Source organism: Psittacula echo (assembly GCF_963264785.1).
Source record: "Psittacula echo genome assembly, chromosome: 5".
NCBI lineage: Eukaryota > Metazoa > Chordata > Aves > Psittaciformes > Psittacidae > Psittacula > Psittacula echo.
In genome coordinates this window covers 8,000,475-8,015,564 of record NC_137739.1, presented here as the reverse complement: position 1 = coordinate 8,015,564, position 15,090 = coordinate 8,000,475, and the positions used below count along the sequence as shown (strand labels likewise).

At 44.8% G+C, this 15,090-nt stretch overlaps 1 protein-coding gene across 1 annotated transcript; it reads right to left on the bottom strand.

The window, feature by feature from the left end:
• Window positions 1-3,918: 3,918 nt before the first annotated feature.
• LOC308222343 (ubiquitin carboxyl-terminal hydrolase 42-like) lies at window positions 3,919-12,329 on the bottom strand (the record flags this gene model as incomplete). Its single annotated transcript, XM_080620240.1, is given in 16 exon segments — window positions 3,919-4,546; window positions 4,817-4,905; window positions 5,011-5,141; window positions 5,285-5,381; window positions 5,383-6,009; window positions 6,712-6,850; window positions 7,311-7,411; window positions 7,613-7,753; window positions 8,373-8,484; window positions 9,132-9,214; window positions 9,759-9,829; window positions 9,967-10,034; window positions 10,195-10,297; window positions 10,446-10,556; window positions 11,565-11,765; window positions 12,128-12,329. Coding segments are annotated over 16 exon segments (2,904 nt in total).
• Window positions 12,330-15,090: the final 2,761 nt, after the last annotated feature.

The following is a 15,090-nucleotide window of genomic DNA, read 5'->3' as shown; positions in this document are numbered from 1 at the left end:
TGTCTCTTAATGGCAAACTCCATTTCCACAAAGCAACGCTACCGGCAGAAAAAAGTCCAAAGCGAGTGAAAAAAAAAAAAAAAGAGGAACATCCCGAACACAAACACGCCGCACTCGTTTACTGTCATAAAAAAGAATGCAGCTGCCAAGCTGGGAAACTCGCAGTTATTCCAGTTAAGGAAGATATTAACTGGAAGCCAGTTAGGTACACGAAGTAGAGAGGCATTCGAAGCTCTCATTCCTCGCTGTCGGAGCCCAGCAAGGCTTCCTGCCACTACTGGCGCCTCCGAGATCGGGGACCGCGAGTTGTACGGAGCAGAGAGCGGCCTGAGGGTCTGCGTCTCTCCGCACAGGAGCCGCAGTTTGTGACCCCCCAGGGGTCTCGCTGTCCTCCCAGGGGTGCGTGCCCAGTGTTTCACCGCGGTCTGAGGGTCTGCTTCTCCCGGGTCGCAAGATAAGCTCTCAAAGTCGGTTAACGTCCAGTCCGAAATGGAACTGCCCGGCCTTCCATCACCAGCGCTGAGCCTGAGGCACCTACCCGCTCACCCTCCGCTCTGCCTTTCCGAGGCGTTTTGGTCCCTAAAAGCATTTTGGCACCGCTGCTCTCACGGACCGGCGCGGCACGCAGCACGTCCGCTGTCGGGAGCGGCAAGAGCCCAAACACAGCCAAACCAACCCGACCCTGACGCGGCAGGCGAGGGCAGAGCACGGCTCCGAGGGATCCCTCGCTTCCCCTCGCCTCGCCCTTCTCCCTCCACCTCACGCTCCGACCCAGCCCCACCGGGCACCTCCGGCCCGCGGCAACCGGTGCTGCGGGGGCAGGCGCAGCGCCGCCCCGCCTCAGCGCTCTCCCGCCCCGTCCCGCCCCGCCCCGGTCCTGCCGGGCCAGGCGGTGGTGGCCGTGGCGGCGGTGGCGGCGTCGGCGTCGGCGGGGCTGGGTCCGTCCGCCCCATACTGGGGACGTCGCCCAGCCCCGCCCCGACGGGGAGTCCCACCCCTCCGCTGCCCGGCAGGCAGGAGGACAGCGGCCGGGTGCCCGACCGGCGCCACAGCGGCCGCCAGAGCTGAGAAGAGCCCAGCCCAGCCGAGCCGAGCCGAGCCGGGCCGAGCCGGCTGCTCCCGCCGCTCTCTTTCCCTTCTTTTTGCCGTGCCGGCTCCGCTCAGCAGCTGAGCTGTGTGGCCACTTCCATCAGCCGCGGTGCCAGTGCAGTGCAGGCAGAGAAATGTACAGGAAACTTCGGCTCAGCCGGACTGGCTTAAAATTGACGCTATTCTGACAAAATAAGCTCTACGTTACTGCAACATTTTGAACCGCTTTAAACTGGTACAAAACTGAACCTCTGCCAACTGAGCAGCAACTAGAATGCTTTCTAGGTGAAAACAATGCATATTTTTCAGATTTAGTACATCCCTATGTAGATATGCTGGCTGGAAAAGCTAGGTCTCTTGTAGACCAAATCCTACAAGCTAAGACTTGTGGCTTACCAGTTCCATTTCTAGATTTTCTTAGAAAATGTTTCTAGCTACAGTTTGAATATAAAATGTAAACGCTGCACAGATAGGGACTGATCTAAGTAGTAACTTGGCGTACACAAGTGATTTGCATGACATACTCTGTATCAATCATTGTTTAAAATGTGACGTTCTATGTAAATCCACTGCAATCGTAACGTTTTCATTTATCAGGAGGACCTGTTGCTTCAGCCTGGAGACTGTCTCTAAAATAAAGTGTGAAACCCTACTGTTGCATAGCTCCTCATTTACCAAGAATACATGGGAGGTGCGTGCTGATTTACTGGTTTCAGAGGTTAAGATCTGATTTTGCAACTGCTCTTGTAAGTCAAAGGCCTCTTTGCCTACCTTTAGGCACACTGATTTAAATTGACAGGTTTACTTTTTCAGAGAGAAAATTCCTCACCTGCAAAATAGATTGTTCTTGTAAAGCTGAACACTCATAGCTGTGTTGCTGTGAATGTTACTCCATTAAGAGCTGGTTTCCCACCCTGAATTAAAGAGGGATTTTGTCCGTTCCCTTCCATGAGCTTCAGTCAAATATAAGGCAAGAACAACTCAGATCTCTTGTCCTCAAGTCGATTAATCAGACCAGACAGATAAGTCAGAGGAACTGTATTTCATTGAGGTTCCCAATCACTGCTCTCCTGATGCAGGACCAGTGAATATGAAGTGCATCACAGTTTGATAGCATTTAATAATAAAAATTAAAATCACCCTATGAATTTGTCTGGAGCTAGCCACTTTAGAGAGACAAAGACAACTGAGACTTCAGGCAAGTGACAGTATATTCAGAGAACGGAATTGAAACGTATGGATTTTGTCTTGATGGTAAATGTTTCAATCAGAAATTCTAAGTTTTGATGGTCCACATCGATAAAGTCCAGTTTGAAGATAAAGAGTTGTTGTTTTTGAAGGCAAAGATTCATCTTTTTTGATGGCAAATCCAGGTTCGATGATAAACAGTCAGGTTTGGTGCAAACAGTCAGGTTTGGTGGTAAAAAGTCACATTTGATGGTAGAGAGTCAGTTCTGATGGTAAAGGCAGGTTCAATGGAAAACAGGTTTGGTGCTAAAGCGTCAGGTTTGATGGCAAAGCCAGGCTTGATGGTAAACAGTCAGTTTTGATGGTAGAGTCATTCTTGATGGTAAACAGCCAGGTTTCAGGGTAAACCATCAGCCTTGATTGTACACAGTTTTGATGGTAAAGAGTCAGGTTTGACGATGAGACGTAGCTGGTTTTGTCAGTAGGTTTAGTTTAGGTAGCGAAGGATTCCATCAGTGAGCTTTGCATCTGAAAGACAAAAGAAGCCAAAGTCACTCCATGTCATGACATTCAATGTCAAACCCTGTCTCAGTGGTTTGGTTTCTGAAAGAGAAGTCTCAAGCCTGCACACAGCTCCACCTGCTCTGTGACTATATTATCCGACGGACTTGAGAAGGCAGCTTCCCCACTTCCAAACTGACTGCAGTTTGGATCTATGCTAAGGTGAAAATTCCTACTTGAGACCCATTCATTTAATATTTTTAAAGACAGACCTTCCACAACAGGAAGTTCGTTAACATCTATGGACCTGAGGAAATACTCAAATTCTGCAGACTTAACAAATTGCTTTTCACAGCCCTCATATCCCACTTGTGTTGCAAGCAGTGGATCAAAGTGGGGTTCTAGCACTGTGTTTATCGGCTAACATCTCTTACGCCTACACAGATAGTGCACTAATCTTAATGCCCCTGACCTGTGTAGTGGGGTGCAAGACATTGAATTTCTTCCTATACTTTTGACTGGTTTAGAAAGAACCAGATTTGGCCACCTGCTGGCAAAACCATTCACTAAAGCCAAACCAGTCCCAGTCACTGCAAATGCGGAAGGCTGAGGGAAACACGCAGCTTAAAAATAGGAAAACGGATGCAGCGTTTGATGCGTGTATGGAATGTTACTTCTTTTACCACAGGTGATGACTTGCTGTGTGTCACCTATTTTGTAGTAATTTCTGCACATCTGACTTTGGATGCAGCAAACATAAGCCCTCAGATTAAGGACCAGTAAGTCTTGGTTTGTACACAAATCCTGACAGGGGCTATTTGTGGAATATGTGGAATTAAAAATACATAATTGTTGTAACCTAATCAAGAACAGTGCGCAGATCTGGCTCTGCCCTGGGTTCAGCAGGCTGGGCTTAAACCACGACAGGTTCTTAACTTTGTGCTCCAGGTCTAGCGTTCTAACGCTATTCAGCAACATCTTTCCTACGTTGGCTTGACCAACCTAATGACCAGCCTAATGACCAACTGGTAGTCAGATTATGCTATATAAATCACTTAGAAACAATGGGGAAAAGGCAGGCATGAGAAACACACAGAAAAGAGTTAGGAAAAAAATGGCAGATTATGCTGGAATCCCTGCTTACTTGTAATCCTTCTCTCGATATCTATCATCTATCTTGAGGCGTTTCTTTTCCACTTCGCTTTCGCTTCCTTCTGTGTCACGGTATTTCCTCTTGCCAAGCCTCGGTTTTTCATTTGCCCAGATAGAGTTCTCAAATTGTGCACAAGCTGAGGCAGGTGGAGGTGCGTACCCTTCCCGAGAGTGTTTTTCCGACTGCTGCTGAGGTACTGAACCATGACGGAAGTTCTCTCTGTGGCTGCTCAAGTGATGGGCTCCTTCCTCTCTGCCGTGAGCGGTGTGAGCCCATCTGCTGTGGCAGTGATGATCCCTACGTGATTTGTAGAACTGACTCAATTTGTCAAAGTCTTCAACAAAATGAGAGGACTTCCTCTCTCTACCAACTCGTGTTCCATGAACAGAGTCATAAACCTCGTGATATCTGCGTTTTTCCCATCTCCATGCTTCATCTTGATAGTATCTTTCCCTGCTCCAGGTTCTCTCTCCTTTGGAATGGTAATACCTATTCCTGTCTTGTTCTGTTCTTTCTCTGCTTCGGGATCTATAACGAGAGTATTTTCCTGAGCTTCTGCCATTATTTGGACTGTTTCTTTCCTTATGGGAAGGTCTGTATTGGCTTGCACATATCCTAGGATGCAAAAAAAGAGAACAGAGAAAGAATTCCAATGGTAAAAAGTGGGAAATCATCCTATGAAGAAACAGAAGCATTCCAGGAGGCATCTGCCTGTGTTTAGTACCAGAATAATACATGCTCGGTGCTGACATCTGCAACCCTACATGTACAGTGTGGAATTTGCTGTACTGGTTCAAAGCTTTCTACTAAATAGAATTAGTAAAGGGGTAAAACAACGATAAACTTGTATGAAATCTTGTTTTCATCAGAGTATACCCGGTTTACCTTGTTTGCGCTGACAGCCTGTTCAGGTGGCTGTAGGCCAGGGATTCTAAGATTATTTCTTGAGGAATCGGTGACTCAGCTTCAGGTACCTACAATTAAAATGCAGACGTTAAGAGACAAAAATATACTACCTTTAGCTGAAAACTGTTTCAAAATTTCCTCATTAGTTATTAAGCAAGATCACTTTGCCTTACGTGCACTATTGCCAAATCACACATCACCCCTTCCCCACCCCCAATATATTTATGAAACTTATCAAGTACTATCTCAGCTGAACTTTTGTGAAGCTGACATGTTCTCACATGCCAGTTCAGCTCTGCAAATTCTAAGGGGACAACAGCACAAAGTGTTAACGATGAAATTTGTGCTGTGTGTTTTCACAGTATTTCACATGAATTAGGAACATTTTAACGCTCCTGAATACTAAGGACACCATAGGTGAGAAGTTCTAGATGGAACAAACATAACTCGCTGGTTCAAGCAATCCATTTGTTTTAGCAAAGAAAATCTCAGAAGGTTTAGCAGGCTGGACCCGGCAAGCAAAATCGTCAAGTTTCAGTCCCTTTTTGTTTAGATCCAATATCTAAACTAACAGCACCATTTAGTGAATCATTTTTTGGCAGCTCATGATGGGATCTCTCTTTTTCAGCCCTCTCACAGGGAGAATGGGAATTCTGCAATGTGCTGACCACCTTCCCAATCACAATTCCATTGGAAGATATGCTGAAATTCATTTTAAATGCCTCAGATTTTCCTGAAGACTCTGCACTGGAAGGAACCGTAGCATCGGAGCCAAGTGTAGGACTTACATTCACTGCTGGCTCTACAATCATTTCATCAGGAACTTCCTGTCTGGAAATGTCAGCAGCAACTGCCACTGTGGAGGCATCTGAGGTAGACTCTGCTCTGAAAGAGTTTGTAATTGTGGAGGAAGGAATGGCCTTGCTGAGATCCTCATTCTCCAAAGCACTGGTAAGATGGCCAGCCTGTGACACGGTCTGCCGCTCAGGCAATATGTTATGAATACTGTTAGTGATCTTCTGGGCTTTCGATGGATCCGTAGCTGAAGGCCTGGTAATTGCCCAGTTTTGAATGCAAGCTGTTGGTAGAGCTGAAGATAGCCTTTTTATGGAGATACCAACAGGATTTGTATCCTCTTCTAGGGGTCCATTTCCATTTAAATGACTTGAATTCTGTATTTAAAAAGAAAAGATTGCAAGATGAATATGTGCAATCACACAGCACTTATGAAAACATTAAATTCTCCTACTAAATATTTCTACAAATTGCCTCACTACATAAGAAGAAAAACACCCCACTTCCAATATCGACCTAAGTCCAACAAGTGTGTTTAATTCCTGCTGCTTTTGGTTTACTGCATATTGGTATCAAATGAGCCTCATTTTTGAAACCCACACAAACAACTTAACATTGACTAAAGCTCTTCCCAAATGTATTTATTTTCCCCTTTAAACATTCCCCGAAAACACTGCAATAATTGCTCTGGTACGCAGGACCAAGAAAAATCGTTTTCACTGACTCAGCTAAAGTAACACTGGCGGAGTGATATTGAATTATTACTACTACTATTGTTCTTATCATCATCATCATCATCAAGAATTAATAGGCTCCTTCAAGCGTCTCAAAAGCGTAGCTCCCAGTGCTTTAGAAAGCACTTTGAGTTGGAAGTATAATGAAGTAGCATGGCTGCACAATTTAGGATTAGCCACTGTTGGAATAATTCTGGCTGTTGCTGACGGTTGTGAAGAAAGCTGCAGTGTGGGAGGGAAAATAAAGCTCAGACGCTACAAAACAAAACAACAACACCCCCCACCCCCAATCAAAAGAAAACAACATTATCAATTTGGTGCCATTATCTGCTCCCTGCAAATTACCTTAATCATATGAGGAGGAAGCTGCGGTCCCATAAATCCATCCTGCTTACTATTAGGCCCCCACTGACCAAGGAATGAACAGGGGTCAGACGGTGCTGGTAAGTAAAAACCACGTTCTCCAAGTGTCAAATCATAGCGCCTTGGGAAAAAAAGCAGTGATCTCAGTTTAGAGTTTTTCTTTCAGCCTGGTCTTGGATTAAACCCCCTTCTAAAATTTGATAAGAACAGATGATGTGACACACAAGACATGTACAAAAGGCTCAACCAAGACTACAAACTAAAAAACAGACAATGGTCTCCCTACAATGACTATCCTTGCCAGAGCGACAGCTCACCCTTACATCATCTATGGCGTAATTTCTCCTCTTCTACATTAGCCAGCTACAAAGACCAGATAGACAGCAATGTACACAAGCGCACCAGTTTAACGCCAAGCAATGAAAGGCAGTAAATGCTGTGGGCAAGTTCAGGTTAGACAGAACCAAATTCCAGAAATTGTAATCTTTTCCTAGCACAGAAATAACAACACCTGAAAAAAAGACAAGTATCAGTAACAGGAAAGTAAATATATTCTGAACAGATTCAGGAGTTGGTATTACCTGACATAAAAAAGTAAATAAGCTTGCTGATTGAGAACCGTTTGGATATCAGAAGGCTCCACTACGGCATCATTCATTCGATACCAAAATCCATTGCCCGCCTGCAAATAAAAGACAGTGACATCTTTAGACAAAATGCATGTTGCTCAAATGCCGTCACAGGTAGAACACTACAGCACAAACCATCCAAACCAAATCAAACAGAACACACCATCCAACTTTTCCCCATCAAAACGGTGGTTACCAGTAACATTGATTTTCTTTGTTTATTTTACCCTGGGAGAAATCAAGCTGGTACCCACCTTTATGAAGCAGATATAGTGTCCTGCACTGCAGCCAAACCCCAAATGAACAAGAACTGCATATAAAGAATAGATGAGTGGTTCTCCCATCGATTGGGACATATAGGCTCGAAGATCCAAATATTCAGGGTATTTTACATCCTAAACACAAAACAGGAAGATTCAAAAATTACCCGGAATCACTTGGTGGAACAGCCTGAGAAAAACCCTTCTGAAAACACAGGCTAGGATCACACAAATATATTCTTGATTCTTATAAAAATACCTCTTCTCAGAAACAACATTTAGTCATTTAAGCTGCAGAGAACTCTTTTCTGCAGAATTAGCTCTAAGAGTGAGGTATACCCCTATGGTTACCGTAAGCCACAGTTGTTAGATGGACTTTTCTTAGACTATTGTTATTAGTCTCTAGTTACAGCCTGCAAGCATTAACAACTTTTAAATCATAGAATCACAGAATCATAGAATAGTTAGGCTTGGAAAGGACCTTAAGATCATCTAGATCCAGCCCCCCTGCCATGGGCAGGGACACCTCCCACTAAACCATGCCACCCAAGGCTCTGTCCAACCCGACTTTGAACACCGCCAGGGATGGAGCAGTCACAGCTTCCCCGGGCAACCCATTCCAGTGCCTCACCACCCTAACAGTAAAGAATTTCTTCCTTATACCCAATCTAAACTTCCCCTGTTTAAAATGATATTTTCTTGGGGAAATCTCCCATTCCAAGAAGATAAAGCTGCTTTACGGCTGCAAATATACCTTGTTGATCTTGCCACCAGTAAAATCTGCAAATCTTTTCAGCGATATGACGAGAACTTTGGAGGAGCGATGTATTGTGTACCTCTTGGAGGCAGAAACCATGTTTTCGCACCTTAAAAACCAGCACAGACAAACGGTTAACGGCAAATTCTTCCCCCTCCCAAAACTCAAACAAGTGTTCATCTCTCGCACAGGCTTATGAACCCATACGCTGCACTTCAGGCTTGTTAACAGACAGAAGGTAACAGGATGTAAGCGGACAGCTCTACAAAACAAAGGATTTAGAACATTATCTTTCGATAGCCAAGCAAACATCTGAGCATCTATCCTAATGACAAAAAGGAAAGGCTTCCCAACAATTCAGCATGAGAACCCTGCAAGACATTTTTTAGTGAGCCATTAGAGGCTGCTGACGTTAACGACCACCGTTCACACGCACTGAGACCCAATCCCACTTTGTTCCACAGGGAACACTAGGACCTTCAGCAAGCTGATTGTTGCCTCCCACCCCAAATCCTTGTCCTTAGCTCCATGCTTCAGCTCACCACTACTTAGCAGACATCCCCTGTAACTTCTGGCCAGACAAATATTTCTGTGTGCAACCTCACTCTTACGAAGGCTAATAAACACCAGTAGAGGCAGCAGTAAGGAATAGAAGTCTAATACGAGCTAATGGCCAGAATTCTTCTATTTCCAGATATTCATGTGATACATGAAACGCGTTCTCTTGTGTTCAGATGGAATTAGTAAGAATCTTACTTGTTGCACTTATAGCTGTTTTCTCCGCCCAGTTGTTCAGGTTTCACAAATTGTTCTAGAGCCTCGGTGACAGACGTAACGGCCTGGATGAATAAGAAAGTAGAGCACTAAGTCACTGGAAATGCAAAACTTCAAACGCTTCCTGGTAGTTTGCGAGAGAACCTTGCTAGTTCATCCTCAAGCGACCTACTGCCAACCGGCAACCACTGTGAAGGAGGCAGAAACCTCAGAGTACGCTGAGCATTTACCTCCTGTGGAAACGATTCTACTCTGAAACAAAACAATAAAGTTTGCAGTGCCACAGACAGCTCCTGTGCTATGCTATGGCATCAAGAATGAGAACAGTCAAACCCATCAGCCTAAGGACAGACGTATGCTGAAGCAGAATAATGGAGAAGTGTGAGAGTATAGGTGTTTGTGTAGACATAATTACTGCTTTTACAGCTTAAACCCACTGCAAACATGGAGAGCATCTAGATGCCTTCCACACAAGACCAAAGGATTGCCGCTCCCATCCAGCATCAAGCTCTTTCCTTTTAGCAGTGTATCTTTTTCAGTAAAATGCCTTTCTTTGGAAGGCTCTACAGGTCCCCATACAGCTCAACCCATATTCACAAAACACCTTACCTCTATATCCAAAGTAATATCGAGGAATGGTTCGTACGTATCAGAAACGGCTTGGCAGTTCAAGCATTTCACTGGAATCAAAATACAAATGCTTAACACTGACTGGACAAATTTAAAGTCTTCACACGTATTACTTTAGTCAAAGTCCTTTACTACAGACAAACAGACACAGACCACTTCAAAGGAGAGGCAGATTTTTAACAAGTACCTTGGGATCTTAGGTATCCTCCAAATATTTGATAAATAAGTGTGGTGGCTTGAGAAGATATGTCCAACCTGGAAAGAAATGATAAATCAGACCTCAGATAATGCGAGGCTCAGAGTTAACTCTTCAAACAGTTTTTACCAAGGACATTCATTTTAATATAGCATAGTAAAGAAAGGAGTAAAAGGGGCTAGAGAACATTTAAAGTTTAAATAAGTGGTTTATGCGTACGTGGTGCTTCCATTCAAGCAAGCTTTCTGCAAAGCATCAACAGTGAAGGACAAGAATTCATGTGCATCCTCTTGACTGCCGTAACAGAAATGTTTTCCTATTCCTAATAAATAAGAAGGAGGTTATATTTATTTCCTAAAAAATGAAAGAAAACTCACGTTTCTAAAAGTATCAAAATCATTTCTACGCATCAAATAGTGCTTTGAAAAGTTACCAAATATATCAAAATAAAACCATCTGAAATTACTTACTTATAAGGCCATTGATAACAGACATAGGTGGGATAGCATTATTAGAGAAACACAGGGCCTGGTTAATGTGAGCTTCCAATGTACACATCATACAGAAGCCTTTTTCATGACCTGAAGAGTGAAAGAAGCAACACAGTCGAGTCAAATAAGCATTGCCACCAAAAGAGAACAAAACCAAAAAACAATATCCATGAAAAACGCTATAGATATTGATGACACAGCGCTGAGAGGGAATGCCTGTTATTTTCAGCATACTGCTGTTAGGTGAGCTACGTGACACAGAGATAAGAATCCTCTGGGAGAAAGGAAAGATTAAAGGAAGTATGTACGAGTATTTCTGCCCTCCCTTTTGTAACAGGGTTCTTAACTGGAAACTTTTTTACCTATGTTAAAAAAACACAGTTAAATTTCTAGGAATAAACATTAAGATGCCAAACCAAAAAGCATCCATGTACCTTTGTCAAAATAGACCTAGAAGGATACGAAAAGAGGCTCTTACGCCTAAATCAGTTCAACCGTAGAATGGAAATACGAAGAACACAAATTCCAAGGTTCAAAAAATACGAACTTTTAACTAGAATAAAACCAGTCTACATTTTAATACTGCCCCACACAAATTTCCATTTCAGGACAGCAGAAATTGGCTCGTAGTGCTTTCTAGGGTGTGGGCCTTTTTAATGGGTCAAGAGTGAACGTGTCATTTATTGCAGTATTAACACACTACGGTATCTAGGCTGCAGACACAAAGAAGCTATGATGCCAACATCCTAAATTTTACCTCCTTTCTACCAGCAGGAAACCCAAATCCCAAATGTTCATCAAATGCCTTCCTTTGCAACGTACTTCTTTATTCACACAAAGCAAGAAATGGTCCTTACTTGCAACTTTACCATTGTGCATTAAATGAACAAATGAACTTTATATGCCATTCCGAGCTCCCTGCTAAATAACCATGGAATCACAGAATCATTTAGGCTGGAAAAGACCGCGAAGATCGCGTTCAAAGCCGGCTTCTACAGGTAAAACGGGAAAGCCGCGAGTTTTCTCCACAGAATCCTTGTTCTTCTTCCACCTTTGCAGCTGCCCAACATATTTATAATAATGCTAGAAAGTACTCACATGACTTGCTGTGTTCAAGAGACAGCATGTAATTGGCCAGAGGAGGTGTGTACGTCAAACACTGCAGAGTAGCATTAAGGTAACACGTATTGCCCAGATTCTGCAGTCCAACTCCAACATTCAGTGGCTGTTGCCAATCCATGCAGATTTTCTCAGGTGGAAAAAGAATTTCACGTGGTGGGGCAATTCCATCGTTAACAACTGCAAGAAAATTAGATTTCCAAAACTATTTACGGTTTCTGTTTGAAAAAGGCTGTTTAAAAGGCAGCATTCTGCAGGAGCACCCAGAAGAACCAGGTCTACTCCACAACCCAAAAACACATGATGGAACAGCTGAAACACTGCCACTTGAATTTGCAGGTCAACACACTGCTTTGAACCATCATTTTCCAGCACCAGTCCCTTCAGTTGCCTTAGGGGACTCACAAAATTGCAGCCTAGCGCTGAAGGCTTTATTCATCACAACCCTGTTTTATATCAGTGCAACAAATGAGAACTGCGTTTTCTAACTTTTGGGGTTTTTGTTCTGAAGAAAAGGGGGGAAGGACAGAAGGCACACTTACTTAGTTCTCCCTGGCCAAAAGGCTTGGGTTTTTCCGTGCTTCTACAATAAATAGAACCTCCTGGTCCCTTCTTTGGCTCTTCTGCAGGTTGTACCCAGCCAAAGTTTGCGGTGCATGCTGTTACTTTCTTGGCACGCCATTTGTTGGCCCACCTGAATGACAGCTTTTTAAATATTGAAGGTATTCTCCTCTTTATAGTCATCGTTCATATCTGTATCAAAGATAAAAGTTCTGGTTGACTTCAAAATATCACAAAGCATTCCAGAAGGAGATCCTGTCACTCAGTCGCAAAGAAATAACTTGAAGGACTAAATAGCTGGTAACAAATATTAAAAAAACCCCAAACGACAACAACCAAACTAAAAACCCCACTCACAACACTGTGTTTAAGTGGGGAGCAGCGATTACGCATTTGTCTCATGACAAAACAAACATTTGCAGCAGTGACTGTAAAACAACAACATACACAAAAATGCCTAAGTAGAAATAAGGAGCAACAGGAAACTACTACAGGTAGACATGAAGACATGAAGGCACTTCTATGTCTCTAAATTGCAAACTATACTTCCACAAAGCAACACTACAGGAAGACAAAAAAGCCCAAACCAAACCAACAACAGAAAAGTAAAACCAAACCCCCGAAAAAACCCAAAAACCAAACACACACACACAAATTCGAAATAAGGAACATCCCGAACGGACACACACACCCACACCCACACCCCCAGAGGCCACACTTGTTTGCTTTCATAAAAAATAATCCATCTGCCAACCCAGGAAACCCGCAGTCAATTATCACTTTAACCTTACCTGGAAGCGAAGGGCTCCGAGTTTGTCAGCTCCGGGGTCGTGACCGTGGTCTCCGTCCGCCCAGGGGTTTCTCTGCTCTCCCAAGGCGCGTCTGCCCAGTGTTTCACCGGGGTCTGAGGGTCTGCTTCTCCCGGGTCGCAAGATAAGCTCCCAAAGTCGGTTAACGTCATAGTACCAGTTCCAAATGGAACTGCCCGGCCTTCCGTCACCAGCGCTGAGCCTGAGGCACCTACCCGCTCACCCTCCGCTCTGCCTTTCCGAGGCGTTTTGGTCCCTAAAAGCATTTTGGCACCGCTGCTCTCACGGACCGGCGCGGCACGCAGCACGTCCGCTGTCGGGAGCGGCAAGAGCCCAAACACAGCCAAACCAACCCGACCCTGACGCGGCAGGCGAGGGCAGAGCACGGCTCCGAGGGATCCCTCGCTTCCCCTCGCCTCGCCCTTCTCCCTCCACCTCACGCTCCGACCCAGCCCCACCGGGCACCTCCGGCCCGCGGCAACCGGTGCTGCGGGGGCAGGCGCAGCGCCGCCCCGCCTCAGCGCTCTCCCGCCCCGTCCCGCCCCGCCCCGGTCCTGCCGGGCCAGGCGGTGGTGGCCGTGGCGGCGGTGGCGGCGTCGGCGGGGCTGGGTGCGTCCGCCCCATACTGGGGACGTCGCCCAGCCCCGCCCCGACGGGGAGTCCCATCCCTCCGCTGCCCGGCAGGCAGGAGGACAGCGGCCGGGTGCCCGACCGGCGCCACAGCGGCCGCCAGAGCTGAGAAGAGCCCAGCCGAGCCGAGCCGAGCCGAGCCGGGCCGAGCCGGCTGCTCCCGCCGCTCTCTTTCCCTTCTTTTTGCCGTGCCGGCTCCGCTCAGCAGCTGAGCTGTGTGGCCACTTCCATCAGCCGCGGTGCCAGTGCAGTGCAGGCAGAGAAATGTACAGGAAACTTCGGCTCAGCCGGACTGGCTTAAAATTGACGCTATTCTGACAAAATAAGCGCTACGTTACTGAAACATTTTGAACCGCTTTAAACTGGTACAAAACTGAACCTCTGCCAACTGAGCAGCAACTAGAATGCTTTCTAGGTGAAAACAATGCATATTTTTCAGATTTAGTACATCCCTATGTAGATATGCTGGCTGGAAAAGCTAGGTCTCTTGTAGACCAAATCCTACAAGCTAAGACTTGTGGCTTACATCAAGCTTACATTACAGCTTACTTGTGCTGATTTACTGGTTTCAGAGGTTAAGATCTGATTTTGCAACTGCTCTTGTAAGTCAAAGGCCTCTTTGCCTACCTTTAGGCACACTGATTTAAATTGACAGGTTTACTTTTTCAGAGAGAAAATTCCTCACCTGCAAAATAGATTGTTCTTGTAAAGCTGAACACTCATAGCTGTGTTGCTGTGAATGTTACTCCATTAAGAGCTGGTTTCCCACCCTGAATTAAAGAGGGATTTTGTCCATTCCCTTCCATGAGCTTCAGTCAAATATAAGGCAAGAACAACTCAGATCTCTTGTCCTCAAGTCGATTAATCAGACCAGACAGATAAGTCAGAGGAACTGTATTTCACTGAGGTTCCCAATCACTGCTCTCCTGATGCAGGACCAGTGAATATGAAGTGCATCACAGTTTGATAGCATTTAATAATAAAAATTAAAATCACCCTATGAATTTGTCTGGAGCTAGCCACTTTAGAGAGACAAAGACAACTGAGACTTCAGGCAAGTGACAGTATATTAAGAGAACGGAATTAAAACGTATGGATTTTGTCTTGATGGTAAATGTTTCAATCAGAAATTCTAAGTTTTGATGGTCCACATCGATAAAGTCCAGTTTGAAGATAAAGAGTCGTTGTTTTTGAAGGCAAAGATTCATCTTTTTTGATGGCAAATCCAGGTTCGATGATAAACAGTCAGGTTTGGTGCAAACAGTCAGGTTTGGTGGTAAAAAGTCACATTTGATGGTAGAGAGTCAGTTCTGATGGTAAAGGCAGGTTCAATGGAAAACAGGTTTGGTGCTAAAGCGTCAGGTTTGATGGCAAAGCCAGGCTTGATGGTAAACAGTCAGTTTTGATGGTAGAGTCATTCTTGATGGTAAACAGCCAGGTTTCAGGGTAAACCATCAGCCTTGATTGTACAGTTTTGATGGTAAAGAGTCAGGTTTGACGATGAG